Genomic DNA, 27366 nt, shown 5'->3' with positions numbered 1-27366 from the left:
CTCTTAAAAAACACTTAAATGTCCAAGAGGTCTTCAACGTCCCGAGAAGAGGTAAGTGGTTTCGCATTATGGCCATCCCTATGGAAGTGGAAGGAAACCCACCACAGAGCACACGGTATTAGGGATGATCCATAAGCCAGATGAGCAGCAATTTATGAATTGCCTCACACGATCTTCCTAGCGGCATATTTTTTCTAGGCAAGCGCATGGGCAACACGATTTGAGTCTGTTAGAGCAGATGAGTTTATTGGACAGTACGATTTCAAGATTAAAGTACCTATCTTATATGTCAGCGTTCTTTTTGCCTTGCGTTATGAAGATTGAGCATAGATTGAGAGATTACCGACATCGTTTCGGCCAGGCCGGACGTCGGTGATTTTACTCTCCGCATTAATAACGAGCCGTACCTACTTAACCCGCAGATGAAACCGATATTGCATGTTGAACTCGCCCAAAATGAGGCGGTCATCTTTATCCCCCTCTATCAACGTGTCAAATGCGAAATTAATGCGTGTTCCCCCTCATTGATGTCGCAACAGCGATAAGGGGTGATTAATTTGCATTTACAGTATGTTGCCTCCATTTATCATTCGACCAATCAGCTGCCGCGCCAACCGGAAGCTGTGATTGTATCAAGTATTCAACTGTTGAAACTCTTTACTGACCAGAATTGTACTAAGATTTCGTAAAGCTATTACTTTAAGGGGAAAAAAATCATAATAAATGGACAAGGCCACCTTTAAAGTGTTTTTTTAAAATATTATGGGGCTGAAAAAAGCACAAATATGCTTTTGATTATTTACTTGAAAGGTGTGTCACATTTGCGACTGTTGGTAGCAATGAACCTGTCAACGGTTGTTTCAAATTTTCAATCTGTGTTGTTTTTGTGTGGGATGTGGGGGTGGATTTCAATTTTTAAAATGCGGTTTTTACTTTGTGAAAGTAATATGAATGTTTATTCCTTTTACCGCGTTTCTACAGTATGCTAAATATTGTTTTTTGTCCTCAAGTAATTTCTCATTAGCCCTAGATAATGGCTGACGATAGTGATATGCTGAACTGCAGTGATTCACTACTAACCAACAAACTGCTTCAAGAGGACCCGGATCAATTTTATACTCTTGTTCGAATGCATTTGTCTTTTGTACTGGATCTTAACACAGACGAGTAAGAATTTATGGTTTCAATAAGCTATTAACACTTATCTTTGGAAAATTTCTTTCCTTTAGCCTATCACTCAGAGACCAACGTTGATCAAGCTCACAAGACGCGAGCAGAGGTCTCCTCTGAACGCAAGTATAACACAATTCCAACAAGTATTCCGTGTATATATCTCGTGGAGATGCTATCTCCTAGATCTAGTGTCTATGCAGAAAAATGAAATTAGAATGCTTATTCTTGTAGAATGATCCGTAACAGTCTCTAGAAATTATCCTTTCACGTTGTTCATAAAAACTCGTTGAGATCAAGCCCCAGACTAACAAGAGTGATATTCTCACAGTCTTGTCTGAGTTTGCGTGCAGGGTGGGGTATTTCTGGCATGTTAAAATTAGTTGAAAAATGAAACATCCCAGGATATTTGTGAAAGTTACTTAAGTGGCTAATATCATTTATAAAATAAGGAAGAATGGCAAGCTGTTGAAGAATGATCCATGTCATTTAAACATGTATTTCAAGGTTGTTCAATAATGCATCAAAGAGAACACAATAATCCAGCATTCAAATAGATCTGCCTGTCAGTGTAAAATGCTACTGGCTGATATCATTGTATTTGGTACCACAGAGGCTGCCCTTAATGTGAGGGATGTTAAATTGGCCCTTTCAAATTTCAGTGATCGATTGCAATCTATGAAGGTCTGCCCCAAGAGAGCTTTAAACCGAACTGTTTCCTAACATAATCCAGAGACTTTAGAATTGAATTTGCAGTCTCTTTGGCTGATCGTGGATTTTGATTTTCAGAGCTAGTTTGATGAAGCACTTTTTCCCCATTAGAGCCTTACTGAACAACCCCGAAATATTTAAGTACTCTGTAAAATCTGATGGTTTTTTTTAATTCACATTATGATCTTTTTAGATTTATTCCAGACAAAGCGTTTTTCATTCATTAATGTCATCAAATTTTTCCTCTATTAATTTTTTCATTAACTTCAATCTTCTTCTTTTCCAGCTGTGATGGTCCTAATGAAAAGACAAAATTCAAACCACTAAAATGGAACTTTCTCTCCAAAAAACCCAAAGGTTCACTCAAAGGAGTGATTGAAAAAGTTACCTTAACCGAGGCAGGAATGACGCAAATTGCTCAGCTAATAGAATTTTTAAGTAAAATGGAAAGTGAGTATATCTCTTAATTAATTTTTAGCTGATCCAATCCAATATTGAAATTTTCCTTTAGGTATTATCCTTCAGGATTACTCGCCAAAATCACTGAGGATTAGTTAGTCAGTATACAATTTACTAATTAAAGAAACTGGTTTATTTTTTCCATCTAATTTTCTTAAAGAAAACTATGCCTTAACAAAAAGCTCCATGGAGAAAAAAAAGCAAAAACATTTTAACTTAATGTATCATGTGGGATATTATATTATTCAGTAAGGCTTATCTAAACTACCTCTTTGCAGTTGAATCAACACTTTTACAAATTAATCACAATCTATAAAAAGAAAATCTTAAAATCCTTTGATTGATCTGAAAATGTGAACCACTAAATCTTAATTTGAAATTCACAGATTTAATGCATCCCTTTTTCAAAATTTACAGTTCCGCCCTATATTTTGAGGTAACATTTACAGACACTTTTACTCTGAAATTATCCAGAAATATTTTCCAAAGGGCCAAGAAGAATTACCCACTCAAAATTCTGTGCATCATCAATGATCCAATTGATCAGTCATCCCTCAGGAAAGAAAGATGTAAAGTGAGATCCGTTGTATTGTAACTCAAGCAATGTGGTTTCTGAATTTCTTTGTCTGTATCTGTATCAAAATCATGTAGTTCTGACATATATGTTCAAATTTTGACTTATATTTTTTCCTTTATGCTGAAATGAGCATTTAATAACGTGATCAGACCATTGAATTTTATGTCAGAACAACAGGACATCAAAATGCAGCATTATTGCCTGGTTAAGATAAGGCTTTGTCTTGTCTTTTTGTATTAACATAAATGCAATGAGCGTCCTGCTGAAAGACACAGACATGGATTGCTATCCAGGCGAAAGGTTGATTCTATTTTGACTTTTTCCCATACTCTATAGTTTCTCTGTTTGTTACAGATATTAGTCAAGAAGGTATTTTTAGATTAACTGGTGCTTTATCCAGGCAGAACAAATTGAAATCATTGATCAGTCAAGGTTTGCCTCTGAATCTTGAAGATGGGCAGTTCTCCGTTCACGATTGTGCCTCAGTTTTGAAAAATTTCCTATCCGAATTGCCAGAACCGTTACTCTCGGACACCTACTATCCAGCATATATACAAATTTCTGGTATGATATTTCAATTGTACTTTAGTTTATGTAAAACCCCTCTTAAGAATGTGAGACCACAAAAAACTGCCGGCATAAGCGGTTTTGAAAAAACATGTTACAAACTAAGCCAATTGCTTGTAAGGAGACGACTCCAGACTTTTTTGGTGTGCTCAACGTCATTTTTGAGTAAATTTATCTCCAGAAGTTGGTTAGTTGGTTGTATCTCTTGTGTGCAACAGACCCATTGAGCTGTTTCATAGATAACTCTCAGCAGAGAGAAATACTTCTCTTAATGAGGGCCAAGGGAGAGTCTCTTTATGTCATAGTGAGAGCAAACTTGATCCAAGAGATAAGTATTAATTTTGTTTATTTTGCTTTCAGAGCTTTGTACTCTAGGAGACTCTGCTAAGAACCGACTCCTCAGATCCTTGCAACTGCTCTTAATGCTTTTGCCTGCTCGAAACAGAGCTTTTTTCAAGGATATTATCAAACTGTTAAATTTAACTGCAAGTCATGAGAAGACGAACAAAATGTCACCTGAGAATCTCGCGACACTCTTCACACCACACTTGCTATGTCCTCGCAAGGTGAGTATTAGTTATCAGGTCTTCCTTACTCATTTTTTGTTCTCATTTTTATGTACATTGTGTGATTTAGTATTAGTGACTTCTTCTAGAGGTCCAATTCCAGGGTTTCCACAGTTAGGGGATTCTGGGAAAACTGGAAAATAATGTTCATCAGTGGCTTAAAGCCAAAAAATTAGCTTATTCTAATGAGTAGAAGTGCTTGAACACTTCAGACTTAAGACAGGAAACTGCCTCTCTCCTCCAAGTAGCTGCTTGGGCCAGCTCAGGCAGTGTGATATGGAGTCTTCTATCTCTCGCGTCTCGCACCTCTCCTCCAAAATGACTAAAGAGTTGCTGATATAGAATCAGCAGACGTGAGTAGAAGGAGGGCGTACGACCTCTGCACCAGCTGAACGTACAAGCACCTAACTGTGTGTGAGATCTTATCGAAAACGCCAAACAACCAGAGGAGAGGGGATTTATAAGTCTTCCGTCGTGCTGTGATATGATAGAAAATAGTCTGGTTCAATTGCGAATTTCTCGGCTTCCACTCGTTAGAATGAGCTAGTTTTTTTTGGCTTTGTGCTAATGATGATTTTTATGTCAATCTATTAAAGTTTTATCAAAATCTAACGAGAACTACTGAGCCTCCTGTTCTGTGCAAGGCTCTTTTGATTTGTATGGTATCAGCGTGTGCTTTTACAATCAATTTACTGAATCAGTTCCTCCTGTAGCTTTTACAATTAAAAGGAAATCATACTTTGCATTTTATTTTAATTAATTTTCTATGTTTTATACAGTTAACGCCTGAGGCTCTGCACATGAATGCTCAGAAGCTATCAAAAGTACTCGTGTTCATGATTCAAGCTGGCTTGGATTTATTTGAAGTGCCTCCAACGCTAGCCACTGACATCCGTGCCTACTGGGCAGACAAAAATAGAAAAATTTTGTCTGAGAAAACAGGGGTGAGAACTTTCATTATTCTATTTAGTTGGGACTCTAATTTTTTTAAAAATATGTTTAAAGACTTTGATTTACAAGTATTTTTGCCAAGACAGAGGATTTCTCTTCTGTAAAACGAATGTACTAAAAAGGGTGTATGCCGGAAATGCAGAGAGTTTCAGAATGTCAATTGTCTGCCGTGATCCTGCATTTTTGCCTCAAAATCGTATCTCTGATTTTCCTCATGATTGCTGTTGTGCTAAGGTAAAACGCCGTATGAACATTCAAGATTTGCCAAACTACCTCCAATAAATTGTTAACTTATTTTTACGAGGAGTCATGAATATTTTCTCTTGAAATTTTCAGATAATTTAAATCTGATTGCGATTAAAATTGTCTGAAAAATTAGAGAATTTGGAATTTAAAAATTTCCCTGAAAGTTTGCGTTTTTTTGGCAACATCTGAAGGCTCATACTTACAGTGTCCTTGCCAGGCACGGCAGATTAAGTGTCTGATTCAATGATAAAATGCTTAATTTCACATTTAATTGTGGGTTTAGCCCCTTTGTTTCAATGTATCCAGCAAAACTAAAGTAAAAAAAGTCCTCATTTTTTAAAATTGCCTCACAGCCCAAGATTTGCTCTGCATTTCCAGCAATTGTCATCCTAGGATCGTAGATTGGGAATTTCTGCATCTTTGGTGCATGCTTAAGGATTAATTATAATTTTCAAGAGAAGATCAATCTTAATGAGTTAGTTTATTTATAATTGAAAAACGAGCACAAATTCTTAAATGCAAAAGGATTAAAAGATGGTAAAAGGTATTCCAAATATCGACCTCCTCAATTATTAAAATTTAGGATTTAATAAAATCCTAGATCATATTGTCACCACCAATCCCTTTAAGAAAACTTAAATCAAAATCTGCTGAGAATCATTTGCTTTCAAATTGATTTTAAGCTGTCATACTGGGAATCAAATTGAATTTTAAGTGTGGAAATTTAAAAGCCATTAGCTGACCCATTTTGTTCTTGATCCTGAATTTTTTTCTTCTTTTTTTTTCTTAACTACTTATACCAAGCAATTGATGCCCTAAAGTAATTACCTGACATTGTCAGTCTTGCAGTGTATTCTCAAATTAGCTAACTGTAACAAAACTAAGTGTCATTTCTAAAATCTGTAATTATATATGTACACATTATGAACTCCTGATGTTCATAATCATCATTTATGAACCTGGCATCATTAAATACATAATCAATATTTTTCAGGCTGAAATGGTAAGAGAAACTAGTGCAGTGAACACAGTTTTCAGCTTTGTTGATCGAGCAAGGACGGCTGAGGAAAACACGCTGAATCCGACGGAAGCAGCTTTAGCGCAACTGTACGCACATATTCAGTCACTGCCAGAATCCTCGAAAAAGCGCAGGCTAGTGAAACAATTCAACAAAGAAAACGGCCACGGGACACCACGACAGTTTTCTGGAGGAAAGAGTTCACAGAAGTCAAAAGGATTCGGAGACTCCATCAAGGTAAGCTCAGTCAAATGTCTCTCATTGTGTATTCTTTTGAGTATCATTACAGACATTTTAACTTAATCAAGGATTTTTTTGCAGAAAGGGCGTGCGAGTTATTAAGAAACACAGCAAAGACGCCCTGGAAGATTATTTAATAAAAAAAACAGAATCATCCTGAACCTGCCGAAGTTTAGTTTTCCTGTTCATAACATTTTTTTTTTAATTGACCAAACCAAGTAGTAAAGGCATTTAATGTATTGCATGTTCCTGCATTTTGTACATGTCATGCACAGCATCCCTTGGATTTTCAGAAATCCTTCATAGAGCCTATTAAGAGTGCCTGGATATTATTTCGCTGGGATCTTTTTTAGTCAAATTCCTAGCAGTGTTAGCATATAATGCCCAGGTCAAGTTGACCCTTATCAATGACGATTTTTGAAATTATAAGTACTTAGTGTGTCTTTTTCATAGTGTCCTATAAAACAAACTATATTTTTTCTCTTTGCAGAAGCATATTTTAAATAAAAATGGAAAGCATATGGTTAAAATTGACTATGCGTCAAAAGCTGACAAAACATCGGAGGATATCTCAAGTAGTGAAGTAAGTTCAATCTTTCAACTCATTTTCGGTGATAATAATTCAATTTGTTCCTCTTACACTTGTGACTGCATGATGTGATGTTCTTTTCAGGAAGTTAATAATTAAAACCTTAGTAATGTTGCACCGCGCGTGGCCGCAGAACTGTGACCGACAAATAAACTGTCAAAAAACCAAGATGTATAATTTATGTCCAGTTCAATTTTCAGAAGATAACACAAAAATTTCCATCTTCATTTCTTTGTCCAAGAATCAGTTGTACTACTTCTAGAATATCTCATGTATCATCCAGAATTTAGTTGTTTGTTTATCTCTGGCACTTGATTTTTTTAATTTCAATTGTTTTGCCCTCATTTTCATTTTATTCAAGGATTCAAAATGAGTTTTACTTTTGAGAGCCAAAATCATTTCCTCTAAATGAGAAACCTATATTTTCAACTTCTATGATGAAAAGTAATCTGATTCTAGTTTCTAACAAATTTTTCTTGTGATTTTCCAGTGTCTTTCACCGAACTCTCCGCAACATTGTTTAAAGAGTCCATTACGGGAGAGTGACTCTCAAAACAAGGAGAATGAATCGGATCAACCCATGAAACATTTAAGATTCAAGGAAGGTGCTATGGAAAAAATTATTGAAGTATCAAGGGAGAGGCAATCTTGCGAAAGAGATACTGAGGAAGTGAACTCTGATTTAACAATATCATCGATTGATAAGCAGACGGAGGACGAATATTTTTCCACTAAATCTGTCTACGCTACAACTAGTGCAAATGGTGCTTACTGCAGTTCTGAATTCCCAGAAAGGTCTCATGGCCACTTGCAATGTCCGGATGCGCTGAGGACACAATTCTTCTCACCGAGTGTGCGGCTTCATCGTAAAAGTGCTGCAAAAACTTTCAATTTTACGCCCTCCGGGTCATGCTATGCCCTCAGCAATAAATTTAACAATTACACGTCAACCCCTGCCTGTAGAACACCATCGCCATTAATCAATGACGACATGTCACCAATAACTTTATCAGCACAGAAGATGACTAAAGCTATGCAGGTCAGTTGTCTTTCTCTTTGTTTTCTTTGGAGAGTCCAATGGACTCTTAGGACTCTAAATTTAATTTTTAGACTCTCAATGGACTCTGAATTTAATTTTAAATTTAAAACCTTTTGAAAATCAATATAGTACTGTTAATACAGCTGACAAGCTCTCAACCCAAGGTATTAGCAAATAAACTAGGTTCAATAATAAGACAGTAAGGTGGTGTACCCTGATTAGCAGGTCGGGGTAAGAGTGAGCTTCAGAAACAGCACAAAACAGGTTTCTAATCCCACTGTTTAGCAAGTTTCTGCACATATTTTTATTTTCACTTATTTTTGTCTATTGTAAATTGTGTTCTTCTCTGATAAAAAAATGTAATTATCAATTAAGCTACTTTATCTTGCATATTTTTAGCAAGAGAACTGTTGCAAGATCGAGACATTGTCTTTAAAATGAAAGTATCTATGCTTAATTTTAGCGAAAAACGAGTTTCCAAGATTTCAAATGTTCAAAACTGCTACTTTGATCGAAAAATAGTCGACATTCTAAAAAAAACGTTTCTCATTGACCTGAAACTTGTGACGTAATTCAAGGCAGCGACCCATGGTTTCAAGCACCTTGAATTCAATGCAACATATCGACTGTACAATTCAAATTACAAACAAACAATTTCATTTTTTAAAAAAAATGGCTAGAATATTCACTTCAAACAATAACAATATTGCGAACATGGTCGAGATTCATAACTTCACAGCACTATTGAGACCAGAAAGTAAGTAAAAAATCACGGGTGAAAGGATGTGCAGTAAAAAATTCTTCTCATGGTGTCATGAAATCTGTTGGTACAATGTTTTTTATTTAAAACTAAGTTGTATTTTTTGTGACTTTTTGTGAAAGTCTTTTTCTCAGCTAAATTACAATTAAATGATTAACGGGAAAATACAAGCATAAAAAAAATCTACCTTAGCCCCATTACACACTTAAAGTAAAGCCTACCTTTCAAAAAAAACGTTAGCAGAAATGGGTGAAATATCTTTTTTTGTTTTTCCAGGAAACAATGATGACTCCTCGCTGTAGAAAACCTGTAATAGCCATATCTGACTCCAATCTTAGTAACCTGACAGATCTTCCTTGGAGCCCCAGCCAAAATTCTGCGGAAAGCCTCAAGGTTGGCTCAAAGAAAGAAAAGAATGGAAGCAACCGGAACTCAGATACTTCCAACGACTCACAGAAACTCGGCTCTAATAGCGATACTAAAAAGGATGGTTTGTCTAACCCAGTAGATTTCAACGACTCACATCTACTCACTGATACGTTTTGTGATTATTTGTATAGCCGCAGTTTACTAACTGCAAGCCCTGTCGATCTCAGTTTTTCAAGTCGAACCGGAGATTTTGAACATTCCTCCTCTAACACACTGTCAATGTCCGACGGCGTATCTTTGATGGATGATGATGATAAATCTGTCATTTTCTCCGATGAGGAGAAACTAAGTAGCTCTTTACTCTATTTTCTTGATGGCAATGAACCTCCTTCCGATAGCTCATCTTTGAGCTCCCGGAAACGTTCAGCCAGTGACAGTGGACTATTTTCTCCCTCCGAGTGTCTGAAGAAAAGCCCATGCCATGCAGCTCCTAAGGCGAATTGTAAAAAAGAAACTTCTTTGTAACTGGCTGAGTTGTCAACATTGCTAACTTCCTTAAAAATACATCCCACCTTAAAATGGCTCAATCGAAAATGTGTCATATATAGAATATATAGTCTTATTTCGGTCTAAAGAAATGGCCCCTATAGTTTCCAACCTTTGCTTTAGTACACCCTGTATAAGTATACGAGAAAATTTGCACTGTTGCAAATCGTGATGGGTTTTTCTATTATTATCATTGATACATTATTAAAAGAAAGGTAGAGTGCAAATATCACCTTACATTTTTAGGAGGAAGGAGCGGTTCAAGTGTGTCTTGAAGTGCTCATCAAGGTGGGAGGCCAGCTAAAATCTAGCGTTAATGTATCTTATGGTCCAAATAAACATGAAATTCTGTGGTAATATTTTTGTTTAAAAATAAGTTTTGGGCAACATTTACCTTAAATTCACTCCAACAGTGACAAATTTTTGATTTGCATCACAGAGTAAAGAACCTTTGAAAAGGTTAATGAGCCACGTAAAAATGAAAATCGGAATCTTAGATTAACCTGCATCCTTCTAAAAAAAATTACGTTATGTTTTGTTCGATGCCTCCGCCTCTCCCCTTTCAAATTAGTGTTTTGTGATGAATTTTTTATGAAAAATTGCCACCTCGCATCGATTTTACATCTTGTTAGACTTTTGAAAATTGACGCTACGCACTCATTCTTGCAATATGCAAGGCAGCCGAACTCCTGGGAAGTTTTGCACTGCACGTTGCATCTAAGAGTCTGTACCTTTAATTTACCTTCACATTTATGCACCATGTATATCAGATACATACTTTGTCGTAGTTCAAAACCAGCCCATCCCTAAAGTAGCTAGACTTTAGTTATGGAAAAAGTTGTGCTTCCTGTAATTTGCCATGAAAGTCAACTCTGGTTGATAAAATCATTGGACTCATCAAATTCTTCCACCAAAAAATGTTGTTTACCTACATTGATTTTCTCGTTCTCAGTGACCCAAAGTGCCAGGATCGAAAATACAAAAAACAGTAAAAACAGTTCAAATCGAGTCATTCTAAAGCTCAAAGCTCTAAAATATCAAAATTAATAACTAATTAATTACCGATTTAATCATCTATGATTTAAATCTAATCGATTAATATAGTTTCTACTATTTTTCTCATAGTATTATTTCTGAGGCTTAAGTCTTTTTAAGAATGACCGATTCAATTCAAATGTGTTTTTTTTTTACTTTCTTTTCTCACTTTCTCACAATATTTCACCAAACCTCATATCAGTGCCTATAATTGTTGAAAAGAACTCCATTTTGCAATGAGGAACAACTGTTTCTAACTCATTGCATTGAAGCACATATCTGTATGTGGAAAATAATGATACGTTGTTTCTGCGATGAACCAGGAATAGTAGTTCCACATTGCAAAGTGAGCTCTTCATAGTTAAAGTGGTTATAAGTAGACACTTACATGCAATGCAGAAAATCATGCCCAAAATTGGATTGCATTCAGCAAATGGGTACCAACATGATCAGCGTTTTCAAAATCGTGCAATTTCTCCTTTGATTTAAAAATATGTACTAAATATATGCACAGTACCTAATCAAACAGTAATAAAATGGGTATCGATATGGGCCGTTTTTGGGCCCACTCTTAAGTTCCTTAACTCTACAATTTTTTGCCCATTTAAGGTCTATATTTTGTGGAATGATCATGATCCAGTCATTTTCGATCTCTTTTCGGGTCTAATGCTGGCCCTAACATGGGTCTGAAGGCCAATTTTTGCAAAAACTGTGGATTTTTCGACATTTTGACAGCGAACCCTCAAATCCTGCATTTTTTCGGCTGTCAGACTCATGTTTAGGCCAGTATTAGCCCTGATCAAGGACTGGAAATGACCAAACCATACCATGATGTATTCTGTTGTAGGTAAACCCTCAAATAGCAAAAGAAAAAAACCGTAGAGTTGAAATTCAGCTATGATGGGCCCAGGAATGGCTGCTATCTATAACCCTACTTTGCACAATTGTTTTCCTTTACAATTAACAATTTCTTAGTAGAAAAAATAACTATTTCCTACTGTAGGCTTTTTATTAGATGAAGAAGCATGGTTTTTACAACAATTTAATCGTGTTGGTTTCCTTCTGCTAAATGCAATCCAATTTTTACAGCTGAACTTTTTCTTTTTCCTCCCTCTAAAGCGCACGTTCAATCAATAAATGTTGATCTACATATATCTTCGTATTTTGTGCTTGATGCTACTCGTACGTTCTTTGCTTACTGAGCTCACTCCAAGAAATAATTATACTGCATTGTTGAATCAGATGTCACTGAATCAAGTTTGCCATGTTGTGCGACAAAATTTAAATACTATTTTGCATTGTTATAAATGAAGAAAAGTGTTGATTTTTCAGCTCAATCTATCATCAGTGCTCTGAATACATTTCTGTGTGTGAGCTTGTTCCCTTTAGTGCATTCAAATAAGAACCATATGACGAACCGTACTTATAAGTGAAATGCATATGTTCTCAAATTTTCAAACTGATCCTTCATCCTCAGAGATGTAAGATCATCAGATTTTACGAATGATTCCTTGAAGCATTGTCAAAATATTATCTACGTTGCGAAAATGCAGTTTATGAATTTGTTTAGTTTCAAGCCTCTATTGTTTTTTAATTATATATGCATATTATTGTCTAAATATTTATTTTGTGTATATTTTAAACATGTACACATTGTATGATAAAATATTTATTGCCTATTTTCATATATTTGATAATATATAAATGTATACATTTTCAAATATGTTGTTCTGTTTTCAATGAAAATTCTACACATGGCCAGGCCCGGGAGAAAATTTATCTTGGCTTTTTGCAAATGCACAGAGGCTGAAAGTATGGAATGTTACTGACATAAACAATTTTGACCATAAAAATTGGAGAAGGTATTAATTTTGAACTCTATACAAAATCTGCTGTAATTTTTTAACGACCATTCCATTTAAACTCTACTTAAAAAGATTATTGGAAAAGGGTTTTCCTTTCCTCTATGACCTTTAAGAATTTTTGAAAAGTATTTTCATCAGTCACGGCCACCAGGGAGCATTCTTTACTTGTCAGACTGAACAGCTCCAGATTCAGGATTTTTGGGCTCCACAATGCTCGACGCATTTTCTCAGAGGGGGAGGGGGAGCTGGTGTAAAGAATGTCTTCAGTGAAGGGAGGTCTGGAGGGCCTACCTGCTTAAAATTTAAAATTTTAACCCCTCTTCAATCATTTTTTCGCCCACAATGTGAGGAAGGAGAGTAGCCCCCCCCCCCTTCTATTTAAAAATCATCCCCACAACAAGCAGGCAGATCCTCGAGTAGAGCCCCCCCCCCCCCCCCCCGTCGTTCGGATACTTGCTACCCTACGTCTTTTTGAACCGACATTCGAACCTTGTTTGTTTATGCTATGAGTGGTGCTTACTGGAAACTCCGCGTCCGGTGGTGCCAAATGTAACGGGATTATTTTACCGCGCTAAGGAAAACATTGTTTAAACTTCCGAATGTCACCAGAACTCTCCCGACAGTATACGAATTGTGCGATGGACTTGTGAATTTTTTCTTTTAATTTGTCAGGAAATTTTACTCAAAATTCAGTGTCGCGTACCTGAAAATTTCAAAGAAAAATATTCCTACCTGATCTTGAAATTAATTATTTAACGGAAGGATGTGCGGCAATTTGCGAATGCGCTGTCTTACCTACCGCGGTGAAAATATATGGGAAATCGCATATTTTGACGACTCTGGAGACCTCTGAAATGCAATCCCCGCGGTTTGTTTCTCGATGCCGCTTCGGCGCTGACGGCAAAGCACGTGGAGCCACGCTCACACCTACGGCGCGCGACGCGAAATTAGCGACGCACAGTGGATCAAGTCAACAGGAGAGGTCGCACAAAATTTGGAATCTTTAAAAGCTTATAACTCAGTTTATACACAATTTTGAGGTTCTAAAAGTGGTTCCATTGGTTCTCTCGTGAAATTTTCTTACAGGAGCACCCCTTAAAATTTAAATTGTGACGAAATAAGCATCAAACTTTGCAGTTTTAGACAAACATTTCATGTCCGACCTCTCTAATATACCCAATCCACTGTGCGACGCGATAAAGTCGCACGATCGAAAGTAATGGTTTTACGGCGATTCGCGTCGCACACGCTTTTAACACAGAATATGTCAAAAACTATTATCTTTAGAGTTTTTCGATTATTTATTTTATAAACTGATCGAACGAATTTCGAACCGATCAATTAATCAATCGTTAAAAAATCCACCCATTGTTTAGTCAATTATTTGTTACCGATTGATTAATCGCTGGTTGAAAATTTCCCAATTTTAGGTCAAATTTTAAAAAAAATCAGCCCAAAACCTCGTAAAATTTCAGTTCAAAGCCTGAAGGTGCTTGCAAATATTTTGTGGGCAAACGACATCCCGAGAGAAATTGCGGAAATAATTGTGCTAAACTTCGCTAAATTATCATCCAAAATTTTCAGCACACTTGATTTTTGCCCATTAACGCGCGTTGATTTCCCGTTTCGAAGTATCTCAGTAACTGGTGAACTTCGCTTCGATTCGATTATTCATCGATTACTCAATTTTCGATTCGATCAATCAACTAATCGAACAACTACGCGCTGGCGACTTGGCGCAGTTACGTTCGCGTCGCGCGCCATTTGTGGAATCGTACCTTAACGGACGTGTACCCTGCACCCCTCCCGCCTCACATCGTGAACCCCCTCCGTATAGATTTTTCACAGCTGCAGTGAGCAGTCTGCAGTGCATTTCTGTGTAACCGATTTCCATAGCCATGCAAACAAGGAACCTGTCTTGTGCCCTCGCTATGTCGCCCCCCTAAATTAATTCAGAATTCACTCTTCCCCGCGTTTACTTCCGATTCATTCAAATGTTCAAGGTGAGTGGCCCGATTTTTCCAAGACCTCAAGAGGCTGGATCATGGTCCGTTGATCATTAGTTTTTGCACACTGGATGGTTTTACTCATTCTAAGTTGCGATGGATAATTTGTTGTTCACAATGACATTAATTATGATAACATTCTAAAGTCACTAAGTATTCCAGGTCCGTAAAAGGGCATGCAAGCGGTGCCGAAAAAGACCAGGTTTTAATTTGCACGCTTTGTGGTAAATTTTGGCGAGTTCAAGTTATTTCTTAGAGAAAAATTACCGAAGCGTGAGTACTTATTTGCGTAGACGCTCCTCTGCCCTTCCTATAATCCCTGAAAATTATTAAAGGTTTTTTTTTTTTTTTTTTTTTTAAATTAAAGTCGGAGAGGAAAAACACGAAACGGATTACTTCATAAATAGATCATGCGCTCTCCCGTTGGTTTTATATTTTTTGAAAAAAAAAAAAAATCATTAGAGTTGGTACTTTGATTTTAAAATCTCAAAGTAGATTGAAACACACACATATGTACTCAATACATAGGGTATAACAGTTTGACTGTATTTTTCAATAAGGAATTATACTATTTCTGGCTCCTAACATGAAAAAAAACCTATCTGCATACGGAAACTGCAGGCAAGTATGTTGTTTCTAAAATGAACCAGATATTGTAAATCCTATTTGCAAAAATAATGCGGTCTATTAGCATGTTCTCTGAGGGATGTGTCCCATTAAAGGCATAGGCGGTTCTACGGGGGTGCCAGTGGGTGCCGGGCACCCCCAAGCAAAAATTAATTACGGTTATCGGAACCGTGAAATTACTCCTTTCCCTGGTAAAAATTGGCAGTAAAATCTGTGTTCCAAAATACCATTGACCTAAGGCCGGCTGTAAAATTTCCAATAGCTTCTGTAGCCGGCTGTACAATTTCTTATAGCCTTTTATAGCCGATGGCGATTAAGTAACAGCCGGACGATAAAGTTTATGCTAAACGTTACTAAATACGGATACTAAGACTTAGTTAGTTTTTAAACTACCGCTCTCTTTTATCGCCGTAGTATCTTAATTTATTTTGCGAGGAAAGCTCCGTACTTTTGATGGATGCCTGCCATTCCTAATATATTAGAGCGCATTCAGTTTCGTATGATACTGTGCAATACCTCTGGTGTGAAATAGTTGCTTCAGACGCCTCGGCACGCTGCGGCGCGGCGGGCGGGCAGAGAGCGCGAAACGCGCATTGGCGCCTACAAACCTAACAGGGATACTTCACGCATTGCGCAATGCGTGAAGTATCCCTGTTAGGTTTGTAGGCGCCAGTGCGTCGCCGCGCGATGCGTGAAGTATCCCTGTTAGGTTTGTAGACGCCAGTGGGTCGCCGCGCAATGGGTGAAGTATCCCTGTTAGGTTTATAGGCACCAATGCGTCGCCGCTCCGCTTTGTGTTAGGCTCTAATATTTAATCTCGCGGAGTCGGCGTTTTTCAGCTCATGATTTTGAAATGTTTGCACACTCTGTATGGACCATCTCATTTTAATTGATGAAAAAAAAATATGTTTTAAAGGAAAATATAAAGTGTGTTTTGTAAATATTAAGGTAGTTCCGTATCAATCTTAATGATTTCCAAAGCACACGAATTTCTACACAATTTCTTATAGCCTTTTATAACCAATGGCGAGAATGTGTAAAGCCCGGCGATAGGAACTATAGCCCGACTGTTTACTTTGTTATAGCTTCGTATAGCCCGGCTATATGAGTTGCTCAGCTTTCTACAGCCAGCTATATGATTTTCAATAGCCCTCTTTAGCCGTCTATAAGAACCCCTATGGTATTTTGAAACGCAGCTCCTATCGCCAATTTTTACCAGGGTTAGGGTTTAAAGATTCTGTATTCGCGCACACTGAGAAAAAATCCCAGCAATTAATTGAAAATGTTTGAAACAGAATTAATGTTGATAGCCGTGTTTTACAAAGAGTCTACTGTTTTTTTATGGTAAGACTGTAGTTTTGATGGAAAGTTTTGCTAAAAATTTTCTACATTAAATGTATAGATATTTAAGTAGAAAGGAAGGAGAGAGAAAGAGAAAGGAGGGTAGGAAAGGGGTAAAACTTGAGGGCCGAAACTTAGGCCTCCCCTGAGCGACCGTCCCCTTCGGGGCCGGTCTCCGACATTTTCCACCTCTGGGCACCCCCAAGCACGAATGTCTAGAACCGCCTATGAATTTAAAGGCCTTTTTTGACCCCTACTTTTGGTCAAAAATTGTAATAGCGTGTAATAATGTCGTGTATGCCCGTATCGACTCTTTATCATCCACCCTGCAAGAATATGTCTTTGCTCGAGGAATTTGTTGAAGGTTTTGGCCTGAGTAACAGGCACAGAGTGGAGAAGTTTTGTCGTCTCCTCGAAAAATTGCTCTTTTTCGGTTATAAAACTAGTGGTTCCAGGGCCGGATTTACTTACTTGCCGCCTGTATTTTGCCGCCCCTTCTCATTCGTTTTGAAACATCAATAAAACCATCAAGCGAACGTGCCGGAGGGAGAGGGGTGCATAAAACGCGTTTACTCGTGTTGGACACATTTTTTGCGAAAGCCCTGTCAACACTCCTAGCAAAAGTTCACGGAACTTTGCGCGAAAGTTAAGTCCCGTAAACCTATGTCTTTGTGGAAAAGGCCTTCCATTTATAAGCATTGAACCAAAAAATTAAAAAAAAACATGCAAAAATGTGGTTTAATAATTTTAACTTCCGCCGCCGCGCCACGCTGACCGCACTATGTTTGACGCAATGCGTGAAGTATTCATGCAGTCTTGTAGGCGCTAATATGTGTTACATGCCGACCGCCGCGCCGAGGGCTTCTCTGTTTCATCTCAAGTCCACGTCATCATTCTTCTCTGCGCTGAGCTCCGGGCCAAATTGCGTGTTTATAGTCCCTCTCTTAACTCGGCTGATTAAAGATGCTGTCTCTTGTATCACCGAAAAACAACAAAATTAGAAATTACTATACTCTCAGGAAAGAGAGATATTGTCACCTTTTCTCATTGATAATTTTTTTTTTCTGAATCCCATTTTTTTGTACCTACATTTAAAAATTGCAAAATTTGCCGCCATGGGCCGCGGCCCATGTGGCCACCCCCTTAATCCAGCTCTGAGTGGCTCAGGAGTGAGCGCAAGCGACTACTTACCGCACTCTATCTTTTGGAATTGTTGTAATAAATACACTAAAGAGTAACATACAGAAATATGAAAGTATGATGGTACTTAAAGTCTCTTGCGCTGACGCATTTAAAAGTGAACTTTTGTCACTTTACAATCGTGTAAAATATACGGGACTAATTCGTGTTTAGTCCATCGTGTCTTCGATGTCAGATACATTTTAGAATGAATCGTATGTGCCCAAATGGACTCATGGTCATCGACTCAGAGAGAAATTTTACCAGCTCTGTATCTGCCCGCTCTTCAATTTTTTTTTGTTGTTAAATTGCTTGTTCGACTTTTCATACATTTATTTTTTTTATTCATCTCGCTTTTATTTTCTCATTTGATCATTCGAAGGAATGCCTATAATCAAAGTTCATAATTTTTACATCATAGACGCAAAAGCGAGCTAAAACGCGCGCAAATGAAATTATCGATAATTGTGAGCAAACTTCATCGGTACGAAAAGTGTACCCTCGCTAACTTTATTCACCGGTTAAAACGAAGATTAGTATGGATAGTTTTTTTAAAAAAAAAATTAATTTGGAGGGATTTTCTTGCAGGTACGATTGGTGGGGTGGCTAAAAAATGTCATCTGGATCTGGAGTGAGGCGATATAGCTCCATGTGGCTGGAGCTGACCAGCCGCCTGACACCATGCTACGCCTTGGGAACGGCCATCGTCTGCGGGCACGTGGCTGCCCAACACAGCAGCCCCATCGCCATCGTCGCCCTTCCCATCTCTGCACACGCGTGCCTCATAGCTTGTGAGTACACACTATTCTGCCGTGCTAAGGAAAAACGCCGTGTATGAACCTTCAGGCGTTACCAAATATCGATTGATAAAATACGAATTTCCTGGTAAACTTACGAATATTTTTCCTCCAATTTTTCAGATAATAGTGTTAGCAATTTCACCTGAAGTTCGTGAAAATTTCAAGGAAAATGTCCATAACTTTCTTCAAAAATAAAAATTTTATTGAGGGAAATTTGGCAACTCTCGAATGTTCATACGGCGTTTTTCCTAAGCACGGCCGCATTGCACTGTCGTGCTGAGGAAGCACGCGGTATGAGCCGTCCAGACGTTGCTCATAGAGAATGAAAAGGAGGTGTTTGCATTTTGAGGATTGTTTACCCCGCGACGTAGGTCGGAACAACATGGCCGCAAAATTCGGAATCCGAAATATGAAAAACGGGCCATAACGTCCGATTTTTTTGCTTAAATCAACTCATAACATAATTTCAAGCACTTTATACAGAATTACTTGTTTCTCTAAACCACACCATTTCCAAGAAAATCGATGATAAAAATCGTCCGTACTGACCTAAGTTATCAAAAAAATCCAAGATGCCCGAAATGCAAACCCCTCCTATTTTCTCTATGGACGTTGCTAAATCTCTTTTGAGAAATCATGAATTGTCAGGAAAATGTATGAATATTATGACTGCGCGAGTTGAGCTAACAGCGGCAAACACAGTGCGATCGGCGCGGAGCGCATATTATTAGCGCCTACAAAACTGGATGAATACTTCACGCACCGCGCGTTCCCTACGGTGCGCGCTTTAATCTTTAAAAATTTGTGATTTCTCGGTGTCGGACCAGAGACAATGTCGGACCGACCGCGCGCGCGCGTTGTACATACTGTACATAACATTCTACACACCCCGCATCTGCACTGTCATACTAAGAAAGAACACCGTGAGAGCCTTCAGACGTTGCATTAATTGTTTCAACAAAAAACGAATTCACTGGAAAAATTGTGAACAATTTTATTCTCAAATTTAGCAGATGATTTTGTTTGCAGTCTAATCGAAAATATCTGAATGTTTCGAGGAAAAATATGCATAAAATTCCTTGAACGTACATATGTTTTATCCAGGGAAATTAGGCAACTTTCGAATGTTCTTACGGCGTTTTCCCTCAGCAAGGCAGACTATGTCTCTTGCAGCAGAAATTGTTGAGTTTATTTCGTGGTATCTAGGACCGAGAAAAACCGGGACTCATCAAGAAATGAACAATTTCGGGGAAAATCAGGGAATCAGTTCCAAAGACTTGGAATCTCTTCTGCTTCCGCTGAGAGACCAACTCTATGTTTATGTTATCACACCTGAGCCGCCATTCTTGATTTCTCAAATCGTCCGAATAATAGAGACGCTTTGTATTGATTGGAAAATAAAAACATAAAGAACTCCAGATAAAATTATAATGAAAATAAAAGCTAAAAAACACAGAAAGTACACTTAAATTAAGAATAAAATCGCTAAAATTTAAAAACTCAATCTTTTTTTACTTAATTAAGTGTCCGGACGACGTATCGCCGCTGAAGAGTCGGGGTAGCGGACCTCTGAAACGTCGTCCGGACGGAAGTAAGTTAAGTAAGGAAAGATTGAGCTTTCAAATTTTAGCGATTTTATTCTTAATCAAAAACTCTTTTGGAATTAAAAATTCTAATGTACGCCAAAGAATCGGTTGAAAGAAGAAATAAAGTCGATATTCTGACTTGGAACTCGGGAAAATTTTTCAGTTTTTCTCAAGGGAACCCTGAGGAAGCTGAGAAAAACGTTATCAGGGAATTATGTCCTGAAAATCAAGGAAACTCGGGGTATGAACATGGTCAAATATTTGACCTATCGAGCGGCTCAATGCTCCCACAATAAGAAGCGCGTCTATTTCCTCCACATGTTTCCTATATACACTGTATGACTTCTTCTACAGGTATGAATACCCCGAAAAAACCTCACCAGCTGAATTACTGGTTAGAGCTTCTCCATCGGGTGGCCTCCCTCAGTCTGGTCGCCCAGGCCCTGGGCACGACCATGTCCTACATGCGCTCCGACGTTTGGATCGGCAAGATTCTCAATACCAATCTTCCACTAGTGTATCCTCCTTCAGCGTTAGCCACTCTATCACTCGCCATGCTATCTCTTCTTTACTCTCTGGGTCTTGAAGTAAGTCTGTTTCACGAACTTATCCTCTATTCAATCAGCTATGCAAAGAAATGCTGAAACGTTAACATTTGACCAGATTCCAGAGATCACAATGGACCACTAGCCTTTGGCTAATGCCTTTCCAAATAAGCATTCGGATAAACATGTTTCCTCTTCAAAATCATTGGCGGATTGGGGGGGGGGGGGGGAGGAGGCGTACGCCGCCTACCCCGGAGGCCGAGCATAGGAGAAGGAAAATGGGAAAAAATGGACGTATTTCTGTCAAACGTAACTAAGCGCCTGAACTAAGGAACTGAGTTCCTTTTGAGAAATTTAGAATGCCGGGTAGCGCGTTCTGTTAAACGGAACTAAGCGCTTATATGGAAAAGCATTGCGAGTATAGGACGGAATGAGCCCGATGCCCGGTTCCGCCGCCAATCCAAGCCCCCCTCTACCTTCCTCCCCCTATGGCGCTTAGTTCCGTTTGACAAAAATACGTCCAAATAAAGAAAGAAGAAAGAAAAAAGCTTATATTTGGTAATTATTCATGACGTAATTGACTGAAACTGCACATTAGGTGCTTTAAAATTTCGAAAATTTTCTCGGGGAAGCCCCCTGCACCCCCTTCCACCCCCCGCGTTCGAAGTATCTGGATCCGCTTTTGTTCAAAATTTCACATTGAGCCCGATTCGCGCTATGAAAATCACTAAAATTAACTCATATATAATCTAAGATATTAAAGTTTGTATTTAGCGCCGGTCTTGGCGGATTTGGATTTCCTGCTCACACCGAAAACAAGAGTCTGCGTGCATCAAATCGCACACTTAGAGGTTTTGACAGGCTTCTCACTAAGCAATGTTCCTTCCACACCCTTCATTCTCCAAAGTTTAGGGTCAACACCCAACAGCTGAGCCCAAGCGCCGAAATGGAGGTTGCCAACTTTGTATACCTTAGACTCTTGGAGACTGTTTCGGTTATGTTTCAAAGTGTGCGATTGATTTCTTACTTAAAACTTAACTTTAAAATTCTTAAATTTTTATTCCAGAGATCGAGTATCATGCGATTGCTGATGGTTAAGTGTGTCATTTTGCTGACAGTTTGCTTAGCTTTCACAGCAGTTTTGGTACCAGATGTGACAAATTATAAAAATAATATTCCAAACCACGCAGCTCATGATTGGTCCGAGGTGAGTGCATATCTTATAAGAGTAACGCATAGCGCCTGTGGTGCGAAGCGCTTTGGGGGGTTAGACCGAGGCGGGTTATGTCGATAATGAAACTAAGATAACATGCATACCACAGTTGCAGTTTCCATATACTTTGAAATCACCGGGAAAATGGCGTGTGTCAAGGCTGTTAAATGTCTAAATATCCGCTTTCTTCCGGTTAAAAATGAGATCGTAATTATTTCTAAACTTCCCGCTTTTTTATTATTTGTATTTTGTCGCAGCCTTTCCCCAGATTAAGTTATATTTTTAAGTTGTTAAATATCAGTGATATTATGCGCACATATTTGCGGAAAAATCAAATCTACATGCCGACTGAATATTCACTGTGAAAAAACTTAACGCCGACTCCGCGAGTTGAACTAATCGCGCCGAACACTGTGCGGCGGTCGGCGCTGAAGCGCATATTAGCGCCTACAAGATTGCATGAATACTTCTCGCATTGCACGTTTACCGTGGTGCGCACGGTTCGCGCTTCAGTTGTTGAAAATTCGTATTTTCTTGGTGCCGGACCAGCCGCATCTACTGCGATGCGACGCACTTACACACCTGCCGTACTAAGGAAGAACGTCGTATGCACATTCGAGAGTTGCCAAATTTTCTTCGATGAAATGGTTATTTTCGAGGAGCGTTATGAATATTTTCTCTTGAAATTTCTAGATAATTTAGATTTAATGGCGAATAAAATTCTCCGAAAAATTGGAGGACATGTTCACGCATTTATTCCCTGAAAATTTTAATTTTAACGAAGGCGATCCGGTGACGTCTGGTAGTTCTTACTTAACATGGTAGATACATACACCATTTTCGACCTATACACGTCCCAAGTCTGCAGTCGATGGGTCTTAGAAATTTTGCATCCCTGGACGATGCCTTTGCCTATTGAGTCATTGCATTGATATCGTTATTCGTCCGTCTTTTTCTGATCGACTATCTTTATAACGAGAACATCTCTATACTGAGGGGAGCGGCCGGTCCCTTGAGTTCTTGTTATAATGAATGTGCAACCAATACTCAATACCCACAAGCCGCTTTTTTCCGAATCCCTCATCTTATTTTTTATTCTTTCCTATTTAATCAGGTAGTTAGAGTGGGTGCCATGCTGGTCTGTAGTCTAATAAGCACAGGCAGGGTGGCGAGTCACGTAGATACTATCGAGGGTCGTTCTTCCGTCCATGCTGGAGCGATCCTATTGGCCATCGTCTCCTATACGCTCATCTGCATGTCCTTCTCCATGCTTATCAACATTGAGTAAGTTTTCCCGAATCAGACCATTTCCCGTAAACTATGGGTCAATTGTTTGTTACATCGTTATCACATGCATCGTTAATCCTTAATAATCGATTCTTTACCATGGCTTCAAATGCGAAAATATCGATAATCGATCATTCATGCCTCGCCACTGGCTGAAATTACGAGTACACAGGACTCTTAATTCGCTTTTTCAGGGGTTTTTTTTTTCTGCCTCTCAATCCATCAAAGTTCATTAACAATCGAGCTTGGCACCATTATAAATCGCATTTTGACCTCCGTTCCGTTCAACTGGCGAAATTGATACAAATCAACGTGCTCCTGGGTCAAGACATTGCTTGCTCGTGAAAATTGAAGGCGTTCAGTCAAACGCGGCGACGGTATGCCTTTGTTCTAAAGTATCGATTTTTGAGCAGATTGATTTCATTAAAAGAGCAAATTCCACCGCTCTTGATGAATCTAATGAGTGTTGTTGAAATGCAGTACCGAAAAAGATTAAAAATGAGGCTGAGTCAATCTCAGTGTTTTTTTTTTAAATTTTTGAATAGATTTATTTAAACAGATATGATTAATTCCAATGATAATTTCAGCTTGATATCAACTGATGATGTGGCAGTGGTGAAAATTTTCGAAATCCGCGGTGATCAGGGTCTGTTTCTCGTCGTGTACAGCCTCGCCGTTTCAATTCTGACACTGACCTTTTCGGAACTCATGTCGCCAGCTGTTCATAATGTCGTTGGCATCTCTTCGCAAAACTACATGCTCCCAGTGGTCCTGGCTAAGGAGGCCTCCTTTACCTCTACCCATGTATACGCTATTTTTTTCGTCGGTAAGGCAACTTTTTTTCATTTTGAAGGGCCGATTAAAATAACAAGGTTGCGATCAAAAAAATACGTATCACTCACCCTAGTATATATAAATTGTTTTCGGAGAATGCTTTCGTCCTAGAATCGCCCTCGGAGGACAATTTTGTCCTCCAAAGGCGATTTTTTCTACCAGGACTATTTTTTTTTTTTTTTTTGCGAAACTTTGGGGGTACCTTGCGCCTAAGGCTTGCTTGTCGTGCCCGCATAATTAAATCCAAATAGAACGGGTTCATCCAGATATCTCTTATCGACAGCCGTCAAAAAAGCACGAAAATGGGCCCGGTAAAACGTTAGAATGAACTGTGATAAAAATCGGAAACTCAGGGGCCAGAGAGATAGATAATGATGAAGATGAAGGGAGAAGTTGAGAATTGGTGAGGTATAATTAATCCACTCATTGGGAGGGAAAACAGGGAATATCTTAAGTAATCTACTTATGTATCTATATTTCAGGTTGCCTAAGTGCCATTTTGTGCCTTATATGTTCAATGCAAGTGCTGATATGCTTAGTCAGCGGCACTTACCTGCTCAATCATGTAGTTTGCGTCATTGCGTCACTATGGAGAAGATATCAGCCGTCCATCAGTATTTCCTCTAATTGTGAGTAAAATACACGTCCATTTCCTTTAATCCTCTTTTTTCTTTCTCGGTTAGTTTCTTCAACAATTCTTCATAATTTTGTCCGGAAATCAATCAATGTTCTTCATACCATCTGTAATGAGACCTCGGTCTCAAGAGGAAGGTCGGAACGATTGGGCGAGAAATATGAAATTTTACAATTTTGGTGGGCATGCCTTTCTTCCAAAAAACAGTTCAGTACACCGCCATTCTTAGCAAAATTATGACAGTCATGCATGGTCACATTCTCGATGACAATAATCCCTGGTAAAAATTGGCGATCGGAGCTGCGTTTCGAAATACCATAGGAATTCTTATAGCCGGCTAAAGAAGGCAATAGAAAATCATACAACCGGGCTGTACTAAGCGATAAAAAAGTATACATCCGGGCTATAGTTCCTATCGCCGGGCTTTACACTTTATCGCCATCGGCTGTAAAAGGCTACAAGAAATTGTGTAGAAATTCGTGTGCTTTGGAAATCATTAAGTTTGATACGAAACCACCATAATATTTACAAAACACACATTATATTTTCCTATAATACATATTTTTTTTCATCAATTAAAATGAGAATAAGCCTTACAGGATGTGCAAACATTTTAAAATCACGAGTTGAAAAACGCTGACTCCGCTAGATTATATATTGGAGTCTAACACAGAGCGGAGCGGCGCGGCGTGCTGCCAGCGATAAGCGCGCACTAGCGGCAATGCGTGAAGTATCCCTGTTAGGTTTGTAGGCGCTAATGCGCTTTTCGCGCTGGCTGCCCGCCCGCCGCGCCGCGCCGCGGCGTGCCACGGCGCTTGAAGCCACTATTTCACACCATAGGTATTGCACAGTATCATACGAAATTGAAGGCGCTCCATCATATTAGGAATGGCAGGCATCCTTCAAAAGTACGGAACTTTCCGCGCAAAATAAATCAAGATACTACGGCCCAAAAATAGAGCGGTAGTCCAAAAACTCACTAAGTCCTAGCATCCGTAATTAGTAACATTTAGCATGCACTTTATCGCCTGGCTATTGCTTAATCGCCATCGGCTATAAAAGGCTATAAGAAATTGTGCAGCCGGCTATAGAAGCTATTGAAAATCTAACAACCGGCTTTAGGTCTATGGTATTTTGGAACACAGATTCTACTGCCAGTTTTTATCAGGGTGATACATCATGGTTAGTGCCAAAAGCGTGGAGTGCTTGGCAATGCATCGAATGATCTGCCATTTAAACCAATGGAAAAGAATCGATAAACTGGGTGTTCGCTGTTCGCAACGAACACCATAATAATCGAGTCTTTACCACAGCTTGAAATGAGGATATATTGAAAATCGATTATTCACGTGTCGCCACTGGTTAGTGCCATTACTTTATGGTGTTTATCATGAGGAAGCATGTAGATCGGCAAGTACGCCCTTTTCCCAATAAAGAAGATATTCAAATGTTCGGTAGAAACGTTTAAAGATCAATTTTGGTAAAATCTTTCAGTAATGAGTCGCGTTCACCCTCAGAGATTAGTATTCTGTCAAAAAGTAAATTTTTGAAGAGGAGGCGTGTCGATAATGATTGTTTTTGGGCCCACCCTGAATTTCCTCAACTCTAGGATTTTTTGCTCATTGCGGGTCTATACTTTTCGGATTGCATGATAATTTGGTCATTTTTGGTCTTTTTTTCAGGTCTAGTACTGGCCTAATCATGGGTGTGAGGACCGATTTCGGCGATAAATTCTAGTTTTGCGGCATTCGACTGCAAACGCGCAAAACTTGCTTTTTTCCACAAAATCGGCCTTCACACCCATGATTAGGCCAGAATTAGACCCGCAGAAATGGCCAAATCATGATGCATTCCGTACAATTGTAGCCACGCAATGAGCAAACAATCGTAAAGTTGGGGTAATTAAGCGTAAAGCCCAAAAACCCTTCCCAAGTGGCATTTTCCAACGAAAAAATCGCGATATTTTGAGATTGAGTTGCGAATTTTTTACGATTATTCGGCGATAAAATTGCTAGGATCATTAAAAATCTGAGCGGTTATCTTCAATCTGGTCTCAATTTTATCTCTATTCGATCAAATTGAAATTTTCTCTCAATTTATCGCGATTTTTTTTTGTACGACAGTATTTCGATAAATCGCCGTTGATAAATCCGCGATTTTATTGTACATTTTTTGCGATGAAATCGCAGATCCTATCCGATAGTATTGCAATCAATCGACATCGATAAAATCGCGATACGTTCTCCGATCAAATCGCAACTTATCGAGATCACTGCTACTCGGGTTTATCGATACCCCTCTTTTGGCGGTTACGCCCTCCTCCGAATAACCCATTTATCTTCCTTCAACTTATGAAATCGGATCGCCGCACAGTGGATCGAGCCAATCAGAGAGGTCGGATATACAATTTTTTACTAAAACCGCAAATTTTTATGTTTGTATCGTCACGATTTAAAATTTAAGGGGTGGCTGTGGAAGAAAAATTCACGAAAAAATCAATGGAACCACTTTTAGAACCTCAAAATTTCGTACAAACGGAGTTACGAGATCTTGAAGTTTCCAAATTTTGTCCGACCTCTCTTCTTGACTCGATTCACCGTGCACCG

The 27366-nt window shown here is 38.7% G+C and overlaps 2 protein-coding genes and 1 long non-coding RNA gene across 3 annotated transcripts in view; 2 read left to right on the top strand and 1 right to left on the bottom strand.

The window, feature by feature from the left end:
• LOC140224119 (uncharacterized) overlaps window positions 1-27366 on the bottom strand; it is a 643754-nt gene that overhangs the window by 493863 nt on the left and 122525 nt on the right. The window lies entirely within an intron of this gene.
• On the top strand, window positions 191-12564 carry RhoGAP54D (Rho GTPase activating protein at 54D). The gene is made up of 9 exons (XM_019055008.2): window positions 191-1167; window positions 2168-2331; window positions 3272-3481; window positions 3845-4050; window positions 4830-4994; window positions 6242-6502; window positions 6996-7088; window positions 7585-8133; window positions 9170-12564. Exons 1-9 carry the CDS (start codon window positions 1034-1036, stop codon window positions 9785-9787), a joined length of 2400 nt encoding a protein of 799 aa, XP_018910553.2. The 5' UTR covers window positions 191-1033; the 3' UTR covers window positions 9788-12564.
• LOC109039475 (torn and diminished rhabdomeres) overlaps window positions 14547-27366 on the top strand; it is a 15626-nt gene continuing 2806 nt past the window's right edge. Inside the window, exons 1-7 of the mRNA XM_019054959.2 lie at window positions 14547-14711; window positions 18450-18652; window positions 20602-20834; window positions 21859-21999; window positions 23120-23289; window positions 23880-24118; window positions 24609-24755. Of these exons, the coding sequence (XP_018910504.2) occupies window positions 18475-18652; window positions 20602-20834; window positions 21859-21999; window positions 23120-23289; window positions 23880-24118; window positions 24609-24755 (1108 nt within the window). The 5' untranslated portion in view covers window positions 14547-14711; window positions 18450-18474. The remainder of the gene's footprint in view (window positions 14712-18449; window positions 18653-20601; window positions 20835-21858; window positions 22000-23119; window positions 23290-23879; window positions 24119-24608; window positions 24756-27366) is intronic.

Source organism: Bemisia tabaci, chromosome 2, assembly GCF_918797505.1.
Source record: "Bemisia tabaci chromosome 2, PGI_BMITA_v3".
Lineage (NCBI taxonomy): Eukaryota > Metazoa > Arthropoda > Insecta > Hemiptera > Aleyrodidae > Bemisia > Bemisia tabaci.
Note: the sequence above shows the minus strand (reverse complement) of the source record. Positions and strands in the feature narration are given on the sequence as shown.

Excerpts from the sequence above, each read along its gene's own strand:
- RhoGAP54D (XM_019055008.2), top strand. The coding sequence starts at position 1,034 with ATGGCTGACGATAGTGATATGCTGAACTGCAGTGATTCACTACTAACC. Across the intron at positions 2,332-3,271 it reads ATTTTTAAGTAAAATGGAAA|ATATTAGTCAAGAAGGTATT; the intron begins GTGAGTATATCT and ends TGTTTGTTACAG. Across the intron at positions 6,503-6,995 it reads GATTCGGAGACTCCATCAAG|AAGCATATTTTAAATAAAAA; the intron begins GTAAGCTCAGTC and ends TTCTCTTTGCAG.